This window comes from Mus caroli, chromosome 11 (assembly GCF_900094665.2).
Source record: "Mus caroli chromosome 11, CAROLI_EIJ_v1.1, whole genome shotgun sequence".
In the NCBI taxonomy this organism is placed as follows: Eukaryota; Metazoa; Chordata; class Mammalia; order Rodentia; family Muridae; genus Mus; species Mus caroli.
The window spans coordinates 75,079,019-75,093,677 of record NC_034580.1 but is presented as its reverse complement, the minus strand read 5'-3'; the positions used below and the strand labels follow the sequence as shown (position 1 = coordinate 75,093,677).

The following is a 14,659-nucleotide window of genomic DNA, read 5'->3' as shown; positions in this document are numbered from 1 at the left end:
GGGGTACTGGTTAGTTCATAATGTTGTTCCACCTATAGGGTTGCAGATCCCTTTAGCTCCTTGGGTACTTTCTCTAGCTCCTCCATTGCGGGCCCTGTGATCCATCTAATAGCTGACTGTAAGCATCCACTTCTGTGTTTGCTAGGCACTGGAGGAAAACTTTCAAGAGTCAGTTCTTTCTTTATGCTGTGTGGATTTTGGTGGGCTTGGTTGCAAGTGCTCTAACCCTCTGATTCATCTCACCGACCCAAAATAAGATCCTTTAGGTTTAGGTAGGAGTCTAGATATACTCATATTACTGGGTGATTGTTGCACAAAATGAAAGGTACTGATAGGGCTGGTGAGATGGCTCAGTGGTTAAGAGCACCAACTGCTTTTCCAAAGGTCCTGAGTTCAAATCCCAGCAACCACATGGTGGCTCACAACCATCCGTAACAAGATCTGATGCTCTCTTCTGGAGTGTCTGAAGACAGCTACAGTGTACTCACATATAATAAAATAAAATAAATCTAAAGAAAGGTACTGATAATTGCCAGGTGACCGGAGGGAATCCTGTAAGGAAGGACTTGGGGAAAGTTTGCTGAAAGCTCAACTTGGAAGAGAGGAATTAGGCTAGTGGGTAGAAGACTTTCTGCATAGGAAAAGTGAATGACTAAGTTTATCTACACAAGGCTTCGTTTTTATTATAATCACGTTAGTCCTTATTGTCACCATGCCTTTGCCTTCCGAGTGCTGGCATCGATGGACTGGGCCACCACCACTTGGTTCCCCCTGAGCTTTCTAACTGGCCCCTATTTTTAGTTTTTATTTTTTGAGGCAGGGTCTTATTCTGTTGTCCAGGCTGGCTCAACCTGGCTTAACTCTTTTTTTTTTTTTTGGTTTTTCTGTGTAGCCTTGGCTGTCCTGGCACTCACCTTGTAGACCAGGCTGACCTCGAACTCAGAAATCCGCCTGCCTCTGCCTCCCAAGTGCTGGGATTAAAGGCGTGCGCCACCTCGCCCTGGCTTAACTCTTAACCTGGATGGTCTCAAACTTGTTTGCTGGCTCCCTATGCATACACCCACCCACCCAGACACCTGTACAATACTGATGCACATATACCACACACAACAGCACACATCAAAAACAGTTCTAAGAATTAAAAAACAATCAGTTGACCATGAATGGCTGTGTGCAAAAGGTTTAGTAGTAGTGTTCATGCACAGTGAATCAGAAGGTCCTTGTTTTCAGATGGTCCTCTACCCTTTTCATTATGTTCCTTTTACTTCTCTGTATGTTTCTGACATGAGTGTGGGACATCAGAGGATAATCTGAATTCGTTTTTTCCTTCCACCACTTGGATCCCAGGGAATAAACTTTGGTCTTTGTCTTGGTAGAAAGCAGCTTTTCCCACTAACCCATCTTGATGCCCTCTTTGTTTGGGTGTATGTTCGCAGGTGTGCTGTTCACATGTGTGCCAAGGAAGACTTGAGGTGGTATTCTTCCTCTTTTGGTATCTTGTGATTTTTTGTTGTTGTTGTTGTTATTTTTCAAAACAGGATTTCTGTGTAAACTTTGGCTGTCCTGAAACTCACTCTGTAGACCAACCAGGCTGGCCTCAAAGTCACAGAGATTCACCTGCCTCTGTCTCCCAAGTGCTGGGATTAAAAGGTGGTGCCACCATTGCCAATCAATTTTCTTTTAATTTAACTGCATCTTTATGTGTCCCTTTCACTGTAGAAGTCAGTGGACAACTTGGGTGGCGTCAGCTGACTCCTTCCACCATGTGGATTATAAAATAAATAATTTTAAAAAATGACCCTTAAGACATCTATTAATTTTTTAGGTGATCTATTGATCACGTAAAGTTGTTAAGCATTTTGAGTTTGTAGGTTTATAGCTGTGAGATTTCTACACTTGTCATCAAATCAGTTCTTCTCCTTTAGGCAGTTAAGAGTATCGTATCTATTGTTTTTGGTACTCGAAGAATTGCATGGGCTCACCTTGACCGGAAACCAACTGTGCTGGACTGGCAGCAGACTGAGTGCTGGAAATTAACTAACAAAACATACCCAACGTCCTTTTATCTGGAAGAGGTAAGACCGTGGTTGGTCCCTGTACCTTGTTTTCTGCCTTGTGCATTCCTACAAGGTTTCTTGTACAGTTAGTTCAGTCTGGCAGTTCTAAAAGGGATGTTAAGAAAAAAAAAAAAAAAAAAACTGGGTCTTTGGGGCACCTTTTACTATTATAGCTTTATTTTTTTATTTTTTTATTTTTTTTGGTTTTTCGAGACAGGGTTTCTCTGTGTAGCCCTGGCTGTCCTGGCACTCACTTTGTAGACCAGGCTGGCCTCGAACTCAGAAATCCGCCTGCCTCTGCCTCCCGAGTGCTGGGATTAAAGGCGTGCGCCACCACGCCCGGTCTATTATAGCTTTATTATATTTGCTTAAAAAATGTAGAAACCTTGTCTTTTACTTTACTTATTTATTTAATGTAAGTACACTGTTGCTGTCTTCAGACACCAAAAGGGCATCAGATCCCATTACAGAGGGACGGTTGTGAGCCATCTCGTGGTTGCTGGGGATTGAACTCAGGACCTCTGAAAGAGGTCTAGAGGTTAGTTCTCTTAACCGCTGAGCATCTCTCTAGCCCTGTATTAAGTCTTCAAGATGTGAAATGGGCAGGGATTGCTACTTCGGTGAGCACATGGCTATAAGAGGCTTTGACCAGACCCTTGCAACCTGCAGAGTCCAGGCTAAGGCCAACCCTCTGTTCTATACTGGAATATTTCAAATTATTAAAATTTTGAGTTGCTGAGTCTCGAAGTCAGTTCAAGAAGCTTTTTAGTTATCTCAGAGTTATTAGAAATGGGAAAAACATGAAGCATAATCATTCTGATTTCTGATTTTTTTTTTTTTTAAGATTTCTTCAGTCATCTCAAAGATACCTAAAGCAGATCTCTACATTTTGGAAAAATCAGGACTTTCCATTCAGAACACATCTCTGCTTCCTATACTGTTACACTTTCTTATCACAGAAGCCATGCTGTATGCCTTACTCAACAAAACTTTTGCTGAGGATGGCCAGCACCGAGTGCTGAGCATAAATCGAAATGCTGTGGGCAAGCACTTTGACCTGATGATCGGCGACACGAGGACGAGTGGGAGGGAGCTAGTGAAGCAGTTCCTCTCTGAGTCTGTGCTGAAGAAGCAGCCTCGGGTGTTCTTCCCACAGGACCTCGTAGTGCAGTACAGACAGAAGGCTGTCAAGAGCTCATACCGGATTGAAGAGTTGTATGACTCCTTATTACAAGCTGTTGCTTTTTACGAGTTAGTCTTTGGCAAAGACTCAGAGCTCAAATGTTAATGCACTCACTTTAGTGTTACACTTATTTATTAAAGCAGTGGTTCCCATCTTCCATGTTAGTGGAAAACATTTTGAATATATTTTCCATGTTTATAAAATCTGATTTTTGGCTTAAAAAAAATGAGCCAAGACCAAATCAATAAATATTTTGTGAGATTCTGTGCCTTCTTTGCTTAAGTTCTAAATAGTAAGGAGCCACACAGAGCCAAAAGTTACCTCCATTTAAAAGCAAGTACCAGGCTGGAGAGATGGTCATTACTCTCGGCTGCTTTTCTAGGGAGCCCCAATTTGGTTCTCAGCCCTCACTGTAGGTGTTCACAGTTTCCTATAACATCAGTTCCAAGGGATGCGGTGTTCTTTGTTCTCCTGCACCGACACACACAGGAAACATACATACTCATAGAAAAACAAAAGATAACCATTTAAAAAGTAAAATCTAAGAGCCGGGCATGGTGCCTTTAATCCCAGCACTGTAGGAGGCAGAGGCAGGCGGATCTACAGAGTTTTGGGATAGCTAGACAGGGCCACACAGAGAAACCTTGTTTTGAAAAACTTAAAAAAAAAACAAAAACTATAACCCTAGTAAGAGAATGGTGAACTAGCTGAATTGATAGTTGTACCTGTAATCTGCACTCAGAAGAGAGAAGCAGTAAGATTGTGTGAGGTCACTTTGGGAATAGAGTGAGTTTTTTTTTGTCCCCAAACTTCTCCCAAACGCCCACTAGGTTATGTCCCTGCTAAAGAGGCAGTTTTGAGAACTTGAACAGTTTTATGGATTTATTTTACATTGGTTGATCAGCTGTTGAGAATGATCAGAGACCCTAATAATAAAACATCTGAGTAGCAGCTGAACACCTACAGGAGCCACCCAGCAGGGAATGCAGATACACTTATAAGCTTCAAGAGCGGGACAGATGGGGGGAGAGGGCTTAGGGAACTTTCGGGATAGTATTTGAAATGTAAATGAAGAAAATATCTAATAAAAAATTTGAAAAAAAAAAAAAAAAAAAGAAGAACTGTACAGATGCCTCAGCGGTTAAGAGTCCTTGCTGGGGCTGGTGAGATAGCTCAGGGGTTAAGAGCGCCGACTGCTCTTCCAAAGGTCCTGAGTTCAAATCCCAGCAACCACATGGTGGTTTACAACCATCCATAACAAAATCTGATGCTCTCTTCTGGAGTGTCTGAAGACAGCTACAGTGAACTCACATATAATAAATAAATAAATAAATAAATCTGGAGTGTCTGAAGACAGCTACAGTGTACTCACATATAATAAATAAATAAATTAAAAAAAAAAAAAGTCCTTGCTGCCCTTGTAGGGTCCTGGGTACAAGTCCCTGCCCCAACATGGTAAGCAGCTCATACCCATCTGTAACTCCAGTTCCAGGGCACCCACTGGCCTCTCATGACCTCATTGCAAGCATGTGGTTCATATACATACATGCAGAAAAACATGCATACACATAAAAAACATAAATCTTTAAAAAGCATTGACCAGCCGGGTGGCACACGCCTTTAATCCCAGCACTTGGAAGGCAGAGGCAGTGGATTTCTGTGAGTTTGAGGCCAGCCTGGTCTACAGAATTACAAAACAAGTTCCAGGACAGCCAGGGCTACTCAGAAACCTTGACTAACAAAACAAAATAAATGAGCAAAAAAAAAAAAAAAAAAAACCCGGGCTGGTGAGATGGCTCCGTGGGTAAGAGCACCCGACTGCTCTTCCGAAGGTCCAGAGTTCAAATCCCAGCAACCACATGGTGGCTCACAACCACCTGAAATGAGATCTGACACCCTCTTCTGGTGTGTCTAGACAGCTACAGTGTACTTATAATAAATAAATCTTAAAAAAAAAAAAACCAACTCATAAATAATTTAACACACCAAGCATTTAGCTTTAATTAGATCAATTTACTAACTAATTCAAGAAGGTAGGTTGAACAAGAGGTAAAAACACATCTTTATACACATTTGTAAACAGGTATGCACCTATATTTTAAAAAAGTAAAAAACTAGGATCCTTACCTTCTGAATTAAAAATACAATTCATCAGAAAATGTACCTGAATAATATATTATTATACAAATATTTACATTATGAAGGAATTTTAAACAAACCTCATAATCTGCAAAATAACATTAAGTAAAATGTGCATTTTAAAAACTTGCTACTAAAGTTAAAAATAGGTACTCAAAAAATATGAAATATTGCTCAGTATGGTAGCCCATGCCTGTAAGCCCTGAAGGAGCTTGAGACGGGGATTACAGATCTGGAAGGAGATCAGGAGGAGCCTAAGCAATATACCAGACCCTGCCTCAAAAACAGGACGGGGGTCTCGCTCTGTGGCTTAGCTCTGTGGCTCATAGAATGCACAAGACCTTGGATTTGATATGCACCACTGCAAATAATCAGTAAACCACAACACCTGTGTATATACTAGGACACAAGACATTTGCCTAGAATACAAAAACCCCTAAATTTAATCCTCAGCACCAAAAACAAAAACCAACAACAAACGCCATACTTCAATGGGAACAGCAGTCAGGAGAAGCTCCATGGTAGAATCCGTCATTATTTCTTGAACCATCAACAAGTTGTCCACAACAGATAAACAGTGTCATTACTTTATGAAATAAAACAATGATATAAAAGTACCAGAAAATGTACAAATGATTTGAGTTGGCAAGATTCACTGGACTGTATAACTACAGGGAGTGAGTGATACGGACAGTCTTATCTAGGTAAATGCTAGAATTCAGAATGCTTTACGCTGCCAATGCTAACGACTCAATGATTAAATGTAAAACATGCTGGAAGAAGGCACAAGAAACAAAGGCAATGCTTTTCACAACGGAGGCATAATTTACTTCCTAGGACATTTTAAAATACCCTGTACATAACTGTTTTCCATTGTGTAACTTTAGAGACTGCCTATTTACAGTGGCACAGCTCTGCTGCTTGGCAGGAGAGGACAATTACAGGAAAAGGGAAAAATGACAGGTAAGCTTAGAACTGAAACAGCTCTAGAAATCTATAAGTGAAAATTATTCTACAAACAGTTCACACATACAGAAAGTATACAATAAAGCAAAAATAGATAATCCAAACATTCAGAAAAAATGTCACAGTCATATATACAATTTGTAACTCAAAATTTTCATTTTAAACACTTGAACCACAAAAATACAAAAGTCTTTCAAAATTTACATTAAGAGAAATAAGCTCTTCTTTAAAGTCGGCACACTCTAAAGTAGGTCACCAGGACCGCAGTCTCTACAAGACTCACGACGGGGGCATCAAGGGAAGTCAGCTGCCAAAGTACTTATGGCTTTTTCAGGAATATCTAGATGAATTCCTTCAAAATAGTGCAGAAACCTGTCAAAAATCACAAAATATTTAATATTAGTGTTTTCATTCCCACAAACATTAATCTTAACATAGGTACCTAAATATTAACTTTTTAAAAAAAAAAAAAAACACTTTACCTTCTTTTATTTTTCTCTTGTTCTTTTAGCTTTTCTGTCCGACAAATGTTCCGAAGAGTTGGCAGGTAGTCAATTATACTAGCTTGTTTATTACCCAGGGTCAGGAAAGAGCGACTAGAAAACACACTTTTAATAACTGCCATCCTCTTGTCAGCATTGCTAAAAATGAAGAGTCAGTATTATTTGTTATTTTGTATATAAATACGTAATAATCCCAAATATAACCAGTGTTCCTGCTTCTGGTCTAGACCAGATAACATTTCTAATTTCCTGTCAGCAGATCAGTCACTCATATATACCCAGACTGGCTTGGAACTCTCTGGCTCAGCCTGACTCCAACCTCAGTTCCTAGTGCTGGGATTACAGTCTAGCACCACCACACTCGGCTTCATATAGAAAATGTCTGTTTAGGACTTTGTTTTGTAGCTTGGGCTAGCATCAAATTCTTGATCTCTGTGATGTGAATATTCACATGCCTGGTGTCACAGTGAAATATCTTAATGGCTACCTTTTACCTGTCACAAGTCTGCCCCTCTCCATTGCCTAAAAGCTCCCAAATTAATTATCCCGCCCACCCCCAAGACAGGGTCTCTCCCATGTAGCCCTGGCTGTCCTAAAATTCGGTTTGTAGACCACTCTGGCCTGGAACAAAGAGGTCTCCCTGCCTCTGTCTGGAGTGCTGGGATTAAAGGTGTGTGCTACCACACTCACCTCAGGCTTCCCAATTTCCATTCAAATTAGTTTCTTCAACAATCTGCTTCATTTGCAGGAGAACCTGTTAGCACTAAGTGTTTCCCATGAGCAATGGCCCAGCATTTGAAAATTAGTAAGAAGAATCCCTGCTATTGGTTCCTGATAAATAGAAGGTAACAAATCTACTTACTCTAGATTAGCTGCTGATTGGCAGAAGCATGCATCATGGCGCCTTTGTGAAACACAGACTGTGAGGTCATTGGTTGGGTCTCTTTCTAATTGCTGGCATGAATCCGAGGGCTCCAGTGCTTTTGAAATGGTGGAAGAACACTCAGTAAAGCTGAGTGCTTCTGCAGTTGCTTTTAATTCTCCAGCGCTCTGAGGAGCCCACCTGTCTCTATCCTCAAGACTAAACTCATCACAAAGTCCGCTTTTAACCTTCCCATCTGTCCAGTGAAAGGCACTTTTTTTACCCAATTCATTCTGTTCCCCGGGATCTGTTAAAAGAGCATCTATGAAGGACATGTTCTCCATGAACTCACTGAGAGAATTTAAACAGTGGGAAACGAGCATGCGACACTTCTTCTCTGCTAGTGTCTTAGGGGGCGGAGGTACAGAGTGGGCCTTGAAACCACTGTTCTGTGTCTTACTCTCTGGATTGCTGTCTCTGCTTTTGTTGTCTTCTACAGACAAGGAGGGTGCAGGAGGTAGGCTAGGCAGTTCGCCAGACACGCCAGACAAGTCTAGGCCAGTGTCAAACAGGTCACTGTCATCTAGGACCACCATCTTTTTCTTTTTCCTTTTCTGTGACTTTCTCAATGGCTGCTCTTTTGACTGCTTCCTGGTAAGATGCCCCATGCTTTCTGGTGCACTGGCCTGTGTAGTCACTGGGAAGCCATAAGCACCCCTTACATCTGGAACCACATGAACTGGCAGTGGCAGGATGACCTCAAGATTACTATGTAGCAGATCGATATTTTGCATGTGGAATTCAGTGAGAAGCTGAATGAGTTTCTGCCATTCTTCCTTTGTTGTGATCTTGTGCTGAAAAGCAATTGAGTAAGAATGCTTTAAGGGTGCCCACTCCAGACATTCTCCCACCCTGAGGAACACAGACTTGTCCTTAGGCATCTACTGCATAGGTGACATGTTTTGTTTTGTTTTTGGAGGGTGCCTCAGGAGACATGTGGAGATCAGAACTTGTGGAGTTCGTTCTCTCCTCCCCCCCACCACCTGGGCCCAGGCATTACACTGGAGTGCCTTGAACTGCAAGCACCTTTACTACAGAACCACCTCCCCAACACCTATTATATCCTGAAAGGATTAAGTGGCTACTCTTTGTTATTTTATTAGATTATATTTAACACATCAAAACAGTACTGACTGGGCTGGGTAGGTTAGTGATAAAACATTTGCCTAATAAGCACTAAGATCCTCAGACCAAACCCAGGGCTTGGGGAAGAAAACAAACAGATGAAAAAAAGGAAGAAAGGGATAGGAGGGAGGGAAAACATTCTAAGTGTAAACTAGATTTACATTCAGAAACTAGTGTTCTTTATTTAGTACACACTCCAACTCAGTATCCGAAGGTCATTTACTTTTTAGTTTTCTAGACAGAATTTCTCCATGTAGCCCTAGCGGTTCTGGAACCAAGCTTGAAGTAGAGACCCACCTGCCTCTGCCTCCAGAGTGCTGGGACTAGAGGTGTGCCCCACCACACCTGGCTCAATTTAACCTGAGTCCCATCCTGTGTTTTTAAAGCTGTGCCTAGGTGTCAACACAGTCAATTGAGTTAAAAATCTCATATCTACAGTTTAGAAAATGTTAAGTGAATTATAACCTGGACTAAGACTGAAAATGCAGGGTAAATACTAAGGAGATGGATAGAAGCATGAATTCAACATTCCACACAGACACAGAAAATACCTTCAACAATGAAAGTAAGTCCTGGGATGGGGAGGCAATGTTCTTGAGTCCAAACAAAGCCTCTGCACAGCCAGTGTCACACCTGGGGAGGGCCACACGGTTCCTTTTGGGTTTTTTAGAGTTGATGTTTGCATCAGAGCCATCTTCTGAACAAACCAGTGTATTTCTGCTATTTTCTCCTAAAGAGTAATGAAGACCAATCTTATGTGAATGCATTTGAAATGACCCAAATAGAAGACAGCACGGGCACCAGCCTTAGGGCTCCGCTCCATTCTGTTCTCCACAATGTGCTCGCCTCATTACAGACACAATGTAATAACTCATTTGAAAAATACCTAAGTGACACAATTCAAGCTGATCTTTTATTGATATATTATTAATGGTTTTTTATCCAAGGGCTATATTATTATTTCCTTGAGATAGGATCTCATGTAGCCCAGGCTGGCCTCACATTTCCAATGTAGGCAAGGATAACCTTGACCTTTTTGGTCTGTGTGGTGGTCAGAGGATAACTGCTGCTGTTATTCCTAAGGTATGCAGCCTTGTACATCTGATCCTGCCGCCTCAGGGTGGGCACCACCACACAAATGTACCAGGATGGCTTTCCCCCCAATGCCTTACTTATCGCATTAAGTTTTTGAGAATTTGCTAAAGTTGCCAGCTTACAGTGAAGGAAAATTTTAGCTAGTTCTATTGTTTGCTTGCTTATTTATTTATCTTGCTTGTTTGTTTGGACACCGTCGCTGTCTTCAAAAATACCAGAAGAGGGCATCGGATCCCATTATAGATGGTTGTGAGCCACCACGTGGTTGCTGGGAATTGAACTCAGGACCTCTGGAAGAACAGTCAGTGCTCTAATCAGCTGAGCCACCTCTGCAGCCCTGGCTAGTTCTATTTTAAAAAGTAATTTTTAAGGGCTGCAGAGATGTCTCAGTGGCTCACTGGCTGCTCTTCCAAAGGACCCAAGTTCTATTCCCAGCAACTATATGGCAACTCACAATTGTCCTAGGGGATCCAACATCCTCACACATGCAGGCAAAATACCAATGTATATAAAATAAAAATAAATTAAAAAAAGAAAAATAATGTTTAAATTTGGAACTAATTGAAGAGAACAATGACAGGGGATTCGTTTTATAGAACTCCATCTTCCTCTTTTGTTTGTTGCCCTTGGGTTTGTGTGATCATTTATTTGAGCAGGATCTTTCCCTACAGAAGTGTGACTATGGAGCAGGCAACAAAAACTAGCAACACCCAGGGAACAAGCACGGCTGACTCATGAAAACATGGGACCTAGAATGGAGGAAGTAATCAATAATTACTTATGCTATAATCAGGTTTCATCAGGTTACAACAGTGATTGGAGAGCAGAAAAAACTAAAGAAGAAAAGTGAGAAAAATATTACTGAAACCAAGTTCTTAAGAAAATTAGAATTACAAACTTAAATATGCTACAAAGACATATAAGCTGGGTGTAGTTACATAAGACAGAACTGCATGGGATCCTGTCTTAAAAACAAAAATGGGGGCGGGGGGGACTGGGGCTGGAGAGATGGCTCAGTAGTAAAGAGCACTGACTGCGCTTCCGAAGGTCCTGATTTCAAATCCCAGCAACCACATGGTGGCTCGCAACCATCTGTAATGAGATCTGACGCCCTCTTCTGGTGAGTCAGAAGACAGCTACAGTGTACTTAGTTGTAATAATCAATAAATCTTTTTTTTTAAGTACTAATAAAATGACTCAGCAGATAAAGGCGCCTGTGGTTAAGCTGAATTTGAGTTCGGGCCCTGGGACTCATAGTGTAGAGGGGAACTGACTCCTACAGTTGTCTTCTGATCTCCACACCACCAATAAATAAATGCAAACACAGAATTTAAAAAATAAAAGCAAAACAAGCCTGGTGGTGCATGCTTTTATTCCCATCTTTGTGAGTTCAAGACCAGCCAGGGCTACACAGAGAAACATTGGGGGGAAAGGGGGGACTGACACCAAGCCAACCCAACCAAAAAACAAACAAATAAACAAAATCGAAAACAAACAAACAAAAAACCCCACAAAACTAAACAACAACAACAACAAAAAACCTAGGAAACGGCAAGAGAAATTGAGGAAGACACGGGTCCACACAAAGCATGCATATACTATCATAGAGAAACCAACAAAAAGCCCCCAGGACCTTATACTTAAATACACCTCACTGACCTAGTAGATCTTATAGTCCAGGCTGAACTCAATGCAGCTAAGAAGGACTTTACCTCTCCTAAGCGTCAGTCAGGATCACAGGAATACATCACCATTCCTGACACAGGTATGTTTTTTTATAAGTGAAAGAAGGAAGGTAACAACAATTCTATAAGAAACTGTATGTCCACAAGTGTATAAGCAATAGTTTGGAGTGTTTGTTCATATTCACCCACCCATACATCCATCCATCTATCTATGTTGTGCACTGGTATTTTGCCTACATGCATATCTGTGTGAAGATGTCAGATGCTAAGTTACTGAGTTCTATAAGTTGCCATGTGGGAGTCTGGAGTTGAAGCCTGGGTCCTTTGGAAGCACAGTTAGTGAGTGCTCTAAAATACTGAGCCATCTCTCTAGCTCCATTCTTTGCTGTCCTAAACGTGCTATGAAGCCAAGGATGACCTTCAATTCTTGATCCTCTAGCCTCCATTTCCCAAACACTGTCATTACTCACTTCAGGTTTGCTTCAGAGGCTGCGGGGAGCTTGAGAGGCGTGGTAGAAAATCTAAGGACTCTTCCCTAAGGGAATCTGTCTTTTTCACCTTGTGAGAGACAGCAGAACGGGAGGCATGGGCTTGCAACACCATACTGGGAAAAAGTTTCCCTCTATTTTTGTGAGTTCAATCTATTTGCACTTTTTCTTTTTGTTTTGTGATTTGAGAGAAGGTGTTATATAGCCCAGGCTGGCCTTTAGTTTCTGATTAGCCTGCCTCTGCCTCTAAACTGCTCCAATTACAGATGTCCACCACCACCACACCTGGCTGTTTACTTACACTTAATGGTTTAAAACCTTTATTAAAAAGATGGAAGTAGGGAAGTGGTGGTGCAAACCTTTAATCCTAGTACTTAGGAGCAGAGGCAGGAAGATCGCTGAGTTGTAGTCTACAGAGCCAGTTCTAGGACAGCTAGGGCTGCACAGAGAAACCCTGCCTCGATAAACCAAAAGCAAAAATGAAACCAAGTAAATAAATACACATATGTGTATTATAAAAATTAGCATAGCTAGACACTTATAATTTTAGAAATATTTTGATAGAGTATATATAAGAATATGGTCCCCAAATCGAAAAGTTTCACATAACAGACTACTTACCACAGTGTGATAATGGCCTTTCTTCTAAAATTCCACCTCCACTTCTAATCCAAAACTGTAAGTAAAGGATACTTTTTCTGATGTCACAAGCATTTGCAGTCAACAAGGTTACAAAGTCTTTAAAGTCAGTTCTGAAATTCTCAACTAGACAAATCACTTGTAGATAGCTGGCAACATTTAGCTTAAAAATAGAAAAACAAGGCAAGATTTAGGGGAAAGAAACACATGATTAATTACATAAATTGCAGAAAATATAGCAAAAAACCTGAATAATGATGAAGAATTTTGCTAACAATCCATAGTATCTGAGAAGTTTTTGAAAATAAAATTTCTCTAAAAAATACAAGAACATATACCACCAAATTAAAACATTTAAATATTTTTCTTGAGCTTATTGTACATAGTCCAGGACAACAACAAAATGTGTTTATGTGCTTAAGATACAACCCAGGCTGGCCTTGAACACGAACCTATAATCCCCCTGCCTCCACCTTCCAAATGCTAGAATTACATGGGTGTTCCCCTGTACCGATTTGTGTTTGTCTTGTTGCTGTTGTTTTAAGCAGGATCTGGCTCTATAGCCTGGGCTGACTCAGGATCCTCCTTGCCTCTCTGCCTTAAATGCTGGTATTACAGGTATGTACTACATTAAACCTTGCAAGGAAACTTATACAAGATTCTCCAACTTGAACACTACAGGAAGTTTATAAAGCTGGATTAAGTAATGGTACACTTGACAAGATTTTGTTGTTGTTGGGTTTGTTTTATTTTTAAGTTTTGAGATGGGGCCTCTCTGCATAGCCCTGAGAAAAACTCACTCCATAGACTAAGGACTCTCAAAGATCTACCAGCCTCTGCCTCCTGAGTGTTGGGACTAAAGGTATGCACCACTATATCTGACTGACTGACACGATGTTTTATAACCATTAAAATTATAAATACCATAGCAATATTGAAACATGTTTTTCTAATTCTAAAACCAAATAGAAAACTGTATTGAGTTCATAGATGCATATGTGCTTACAAATAAAAGACAGAAGGGAAAATGTTAGATGTCTGTTAGATTAGAACTTAGTGGATAGCAACCTTCTTTCATTATATCAGAATTCCAGGACTGGTTTTTATTTTCTGTTTTTTGGTTTCTTTTTTACAGACAGGGTTTCTCTGTCTAGCTCTGGCTGTCCTAGAACTCACTCTGTAGACCAGGCTGGCCTTGAACCTGCCTCTGCCAGAGTGCTGGGATTAAAGGAGTACATTATCACCTTTCTTGAGACAAAGTCTTGTTATGAAGCCAGGCTGGCTACACAACCTTATTTAGCTTTAAATTGGCACTCCTTCTTTCTCAGTTTCCCAAGTACTGAGGGAATGAAGCATCCTAATCATGTGTAGATTTTATGTGCATGAGTGTGTGAATGCAGCGGGTGTATGTAAATATGTGTATATCTGTGTGGTTTAAGCATGTGTGTATTGCACTGAATACGGGATGAAATCTGTGCCACATGTATCAGTGCAATATTCATAAAATATAGAAAAATCGAACTTAAGTAATACATTTATTGTTTATATAAAAATGATTAAAATCGCATTGATAGGGCATATCCTTAATCCTACCAAAAATATACAATAGCAACAACAACAACAACATCCCCTACAGGTATTTTTATGGCCAAAAGTAATAGTAATTACCTCCTCTCTATAACTTCTCTATAAATTGCTAGGACTGTCCACTATCAACACCTCTATTTAGTGTGGTACTGAAGTCCTAATTAATAAAAGCATTAAAAAGAGCCAGGTGTGGTGGCACACGCCTTTAATCCCAGCACTCGGGAGGCAGAGGCAGGCAGATTTCTGAGTTCGAGGCCAGCCTGGTCTACA

General features: G+C 40.7%; 2 protein-coding genes across 4 annotated transcripts in view; one reads left to right on the top strand and one right to left on the bottom strand.

The window, feature by feature from the left end:
- Tefm (transcription elongation factor, mitochondrial) overlaps positions 1-3,502 on the top strand; it is a 10,662-nt gene extending 7,160 nt beyond the window's left edge. For both annotated transcript variants that reach the window (XM_021176038.2, XM_021176037.2), the window contains exons 4-5: positions 1,926-2,075; positions 2,902-3,502. In XM_021176038.2, the coding sequence (XP_021031697.1) occupies positions 1,926-2,075; positions 2,902-3,345 (594 nt within the window). In that variant the 3' untranslated portion in view covers positions 3,346-3,502. The remainder of the gene's footprint in view (positions 1-1,925; positions 2,076-2,901) is intronic.
- A 1,714-nt stretch (positions 3,503-5,216) lies between these two features.
- The window catches only part of Atad5 (ATPase family AAA domain containing 5), a 47,922-nt gene continuing 38,479 nt past the window's right edge, over positions 5,217-14,659 (bottom strand). The window contains exons 19-23 of one of the 2 annotated variants that reach the window (XM_021177374.2): positions 12,785-12,965; positions 9,447-9,625; positions 7,711-8,564; positions 6,828-6,986; positions 5,217-6,717 (exon numbers count right to left, since the gene is read on the bottom strand). In XM_021177374.2, coding sequence (XP_021033033.1) covers positions 6,639-6,717; positions 6,828-6,986; positions 7,711-8,564; positions 9,447-9,625; positions 12,785-12,965 — 1,452 coding nt within the window. In that variant the 3' untranslated portion in view covers positions 5,217-6,638. The remainder of the gene's footprint in view (positions 6,718-6,827; positions 6,987-7,710; positions 8,565-9,446; positions 9,626-12,784; positions 12,966-14,659) is intronic. The other variant, XM_029483899.1, reaches the window with a different exon arrangement.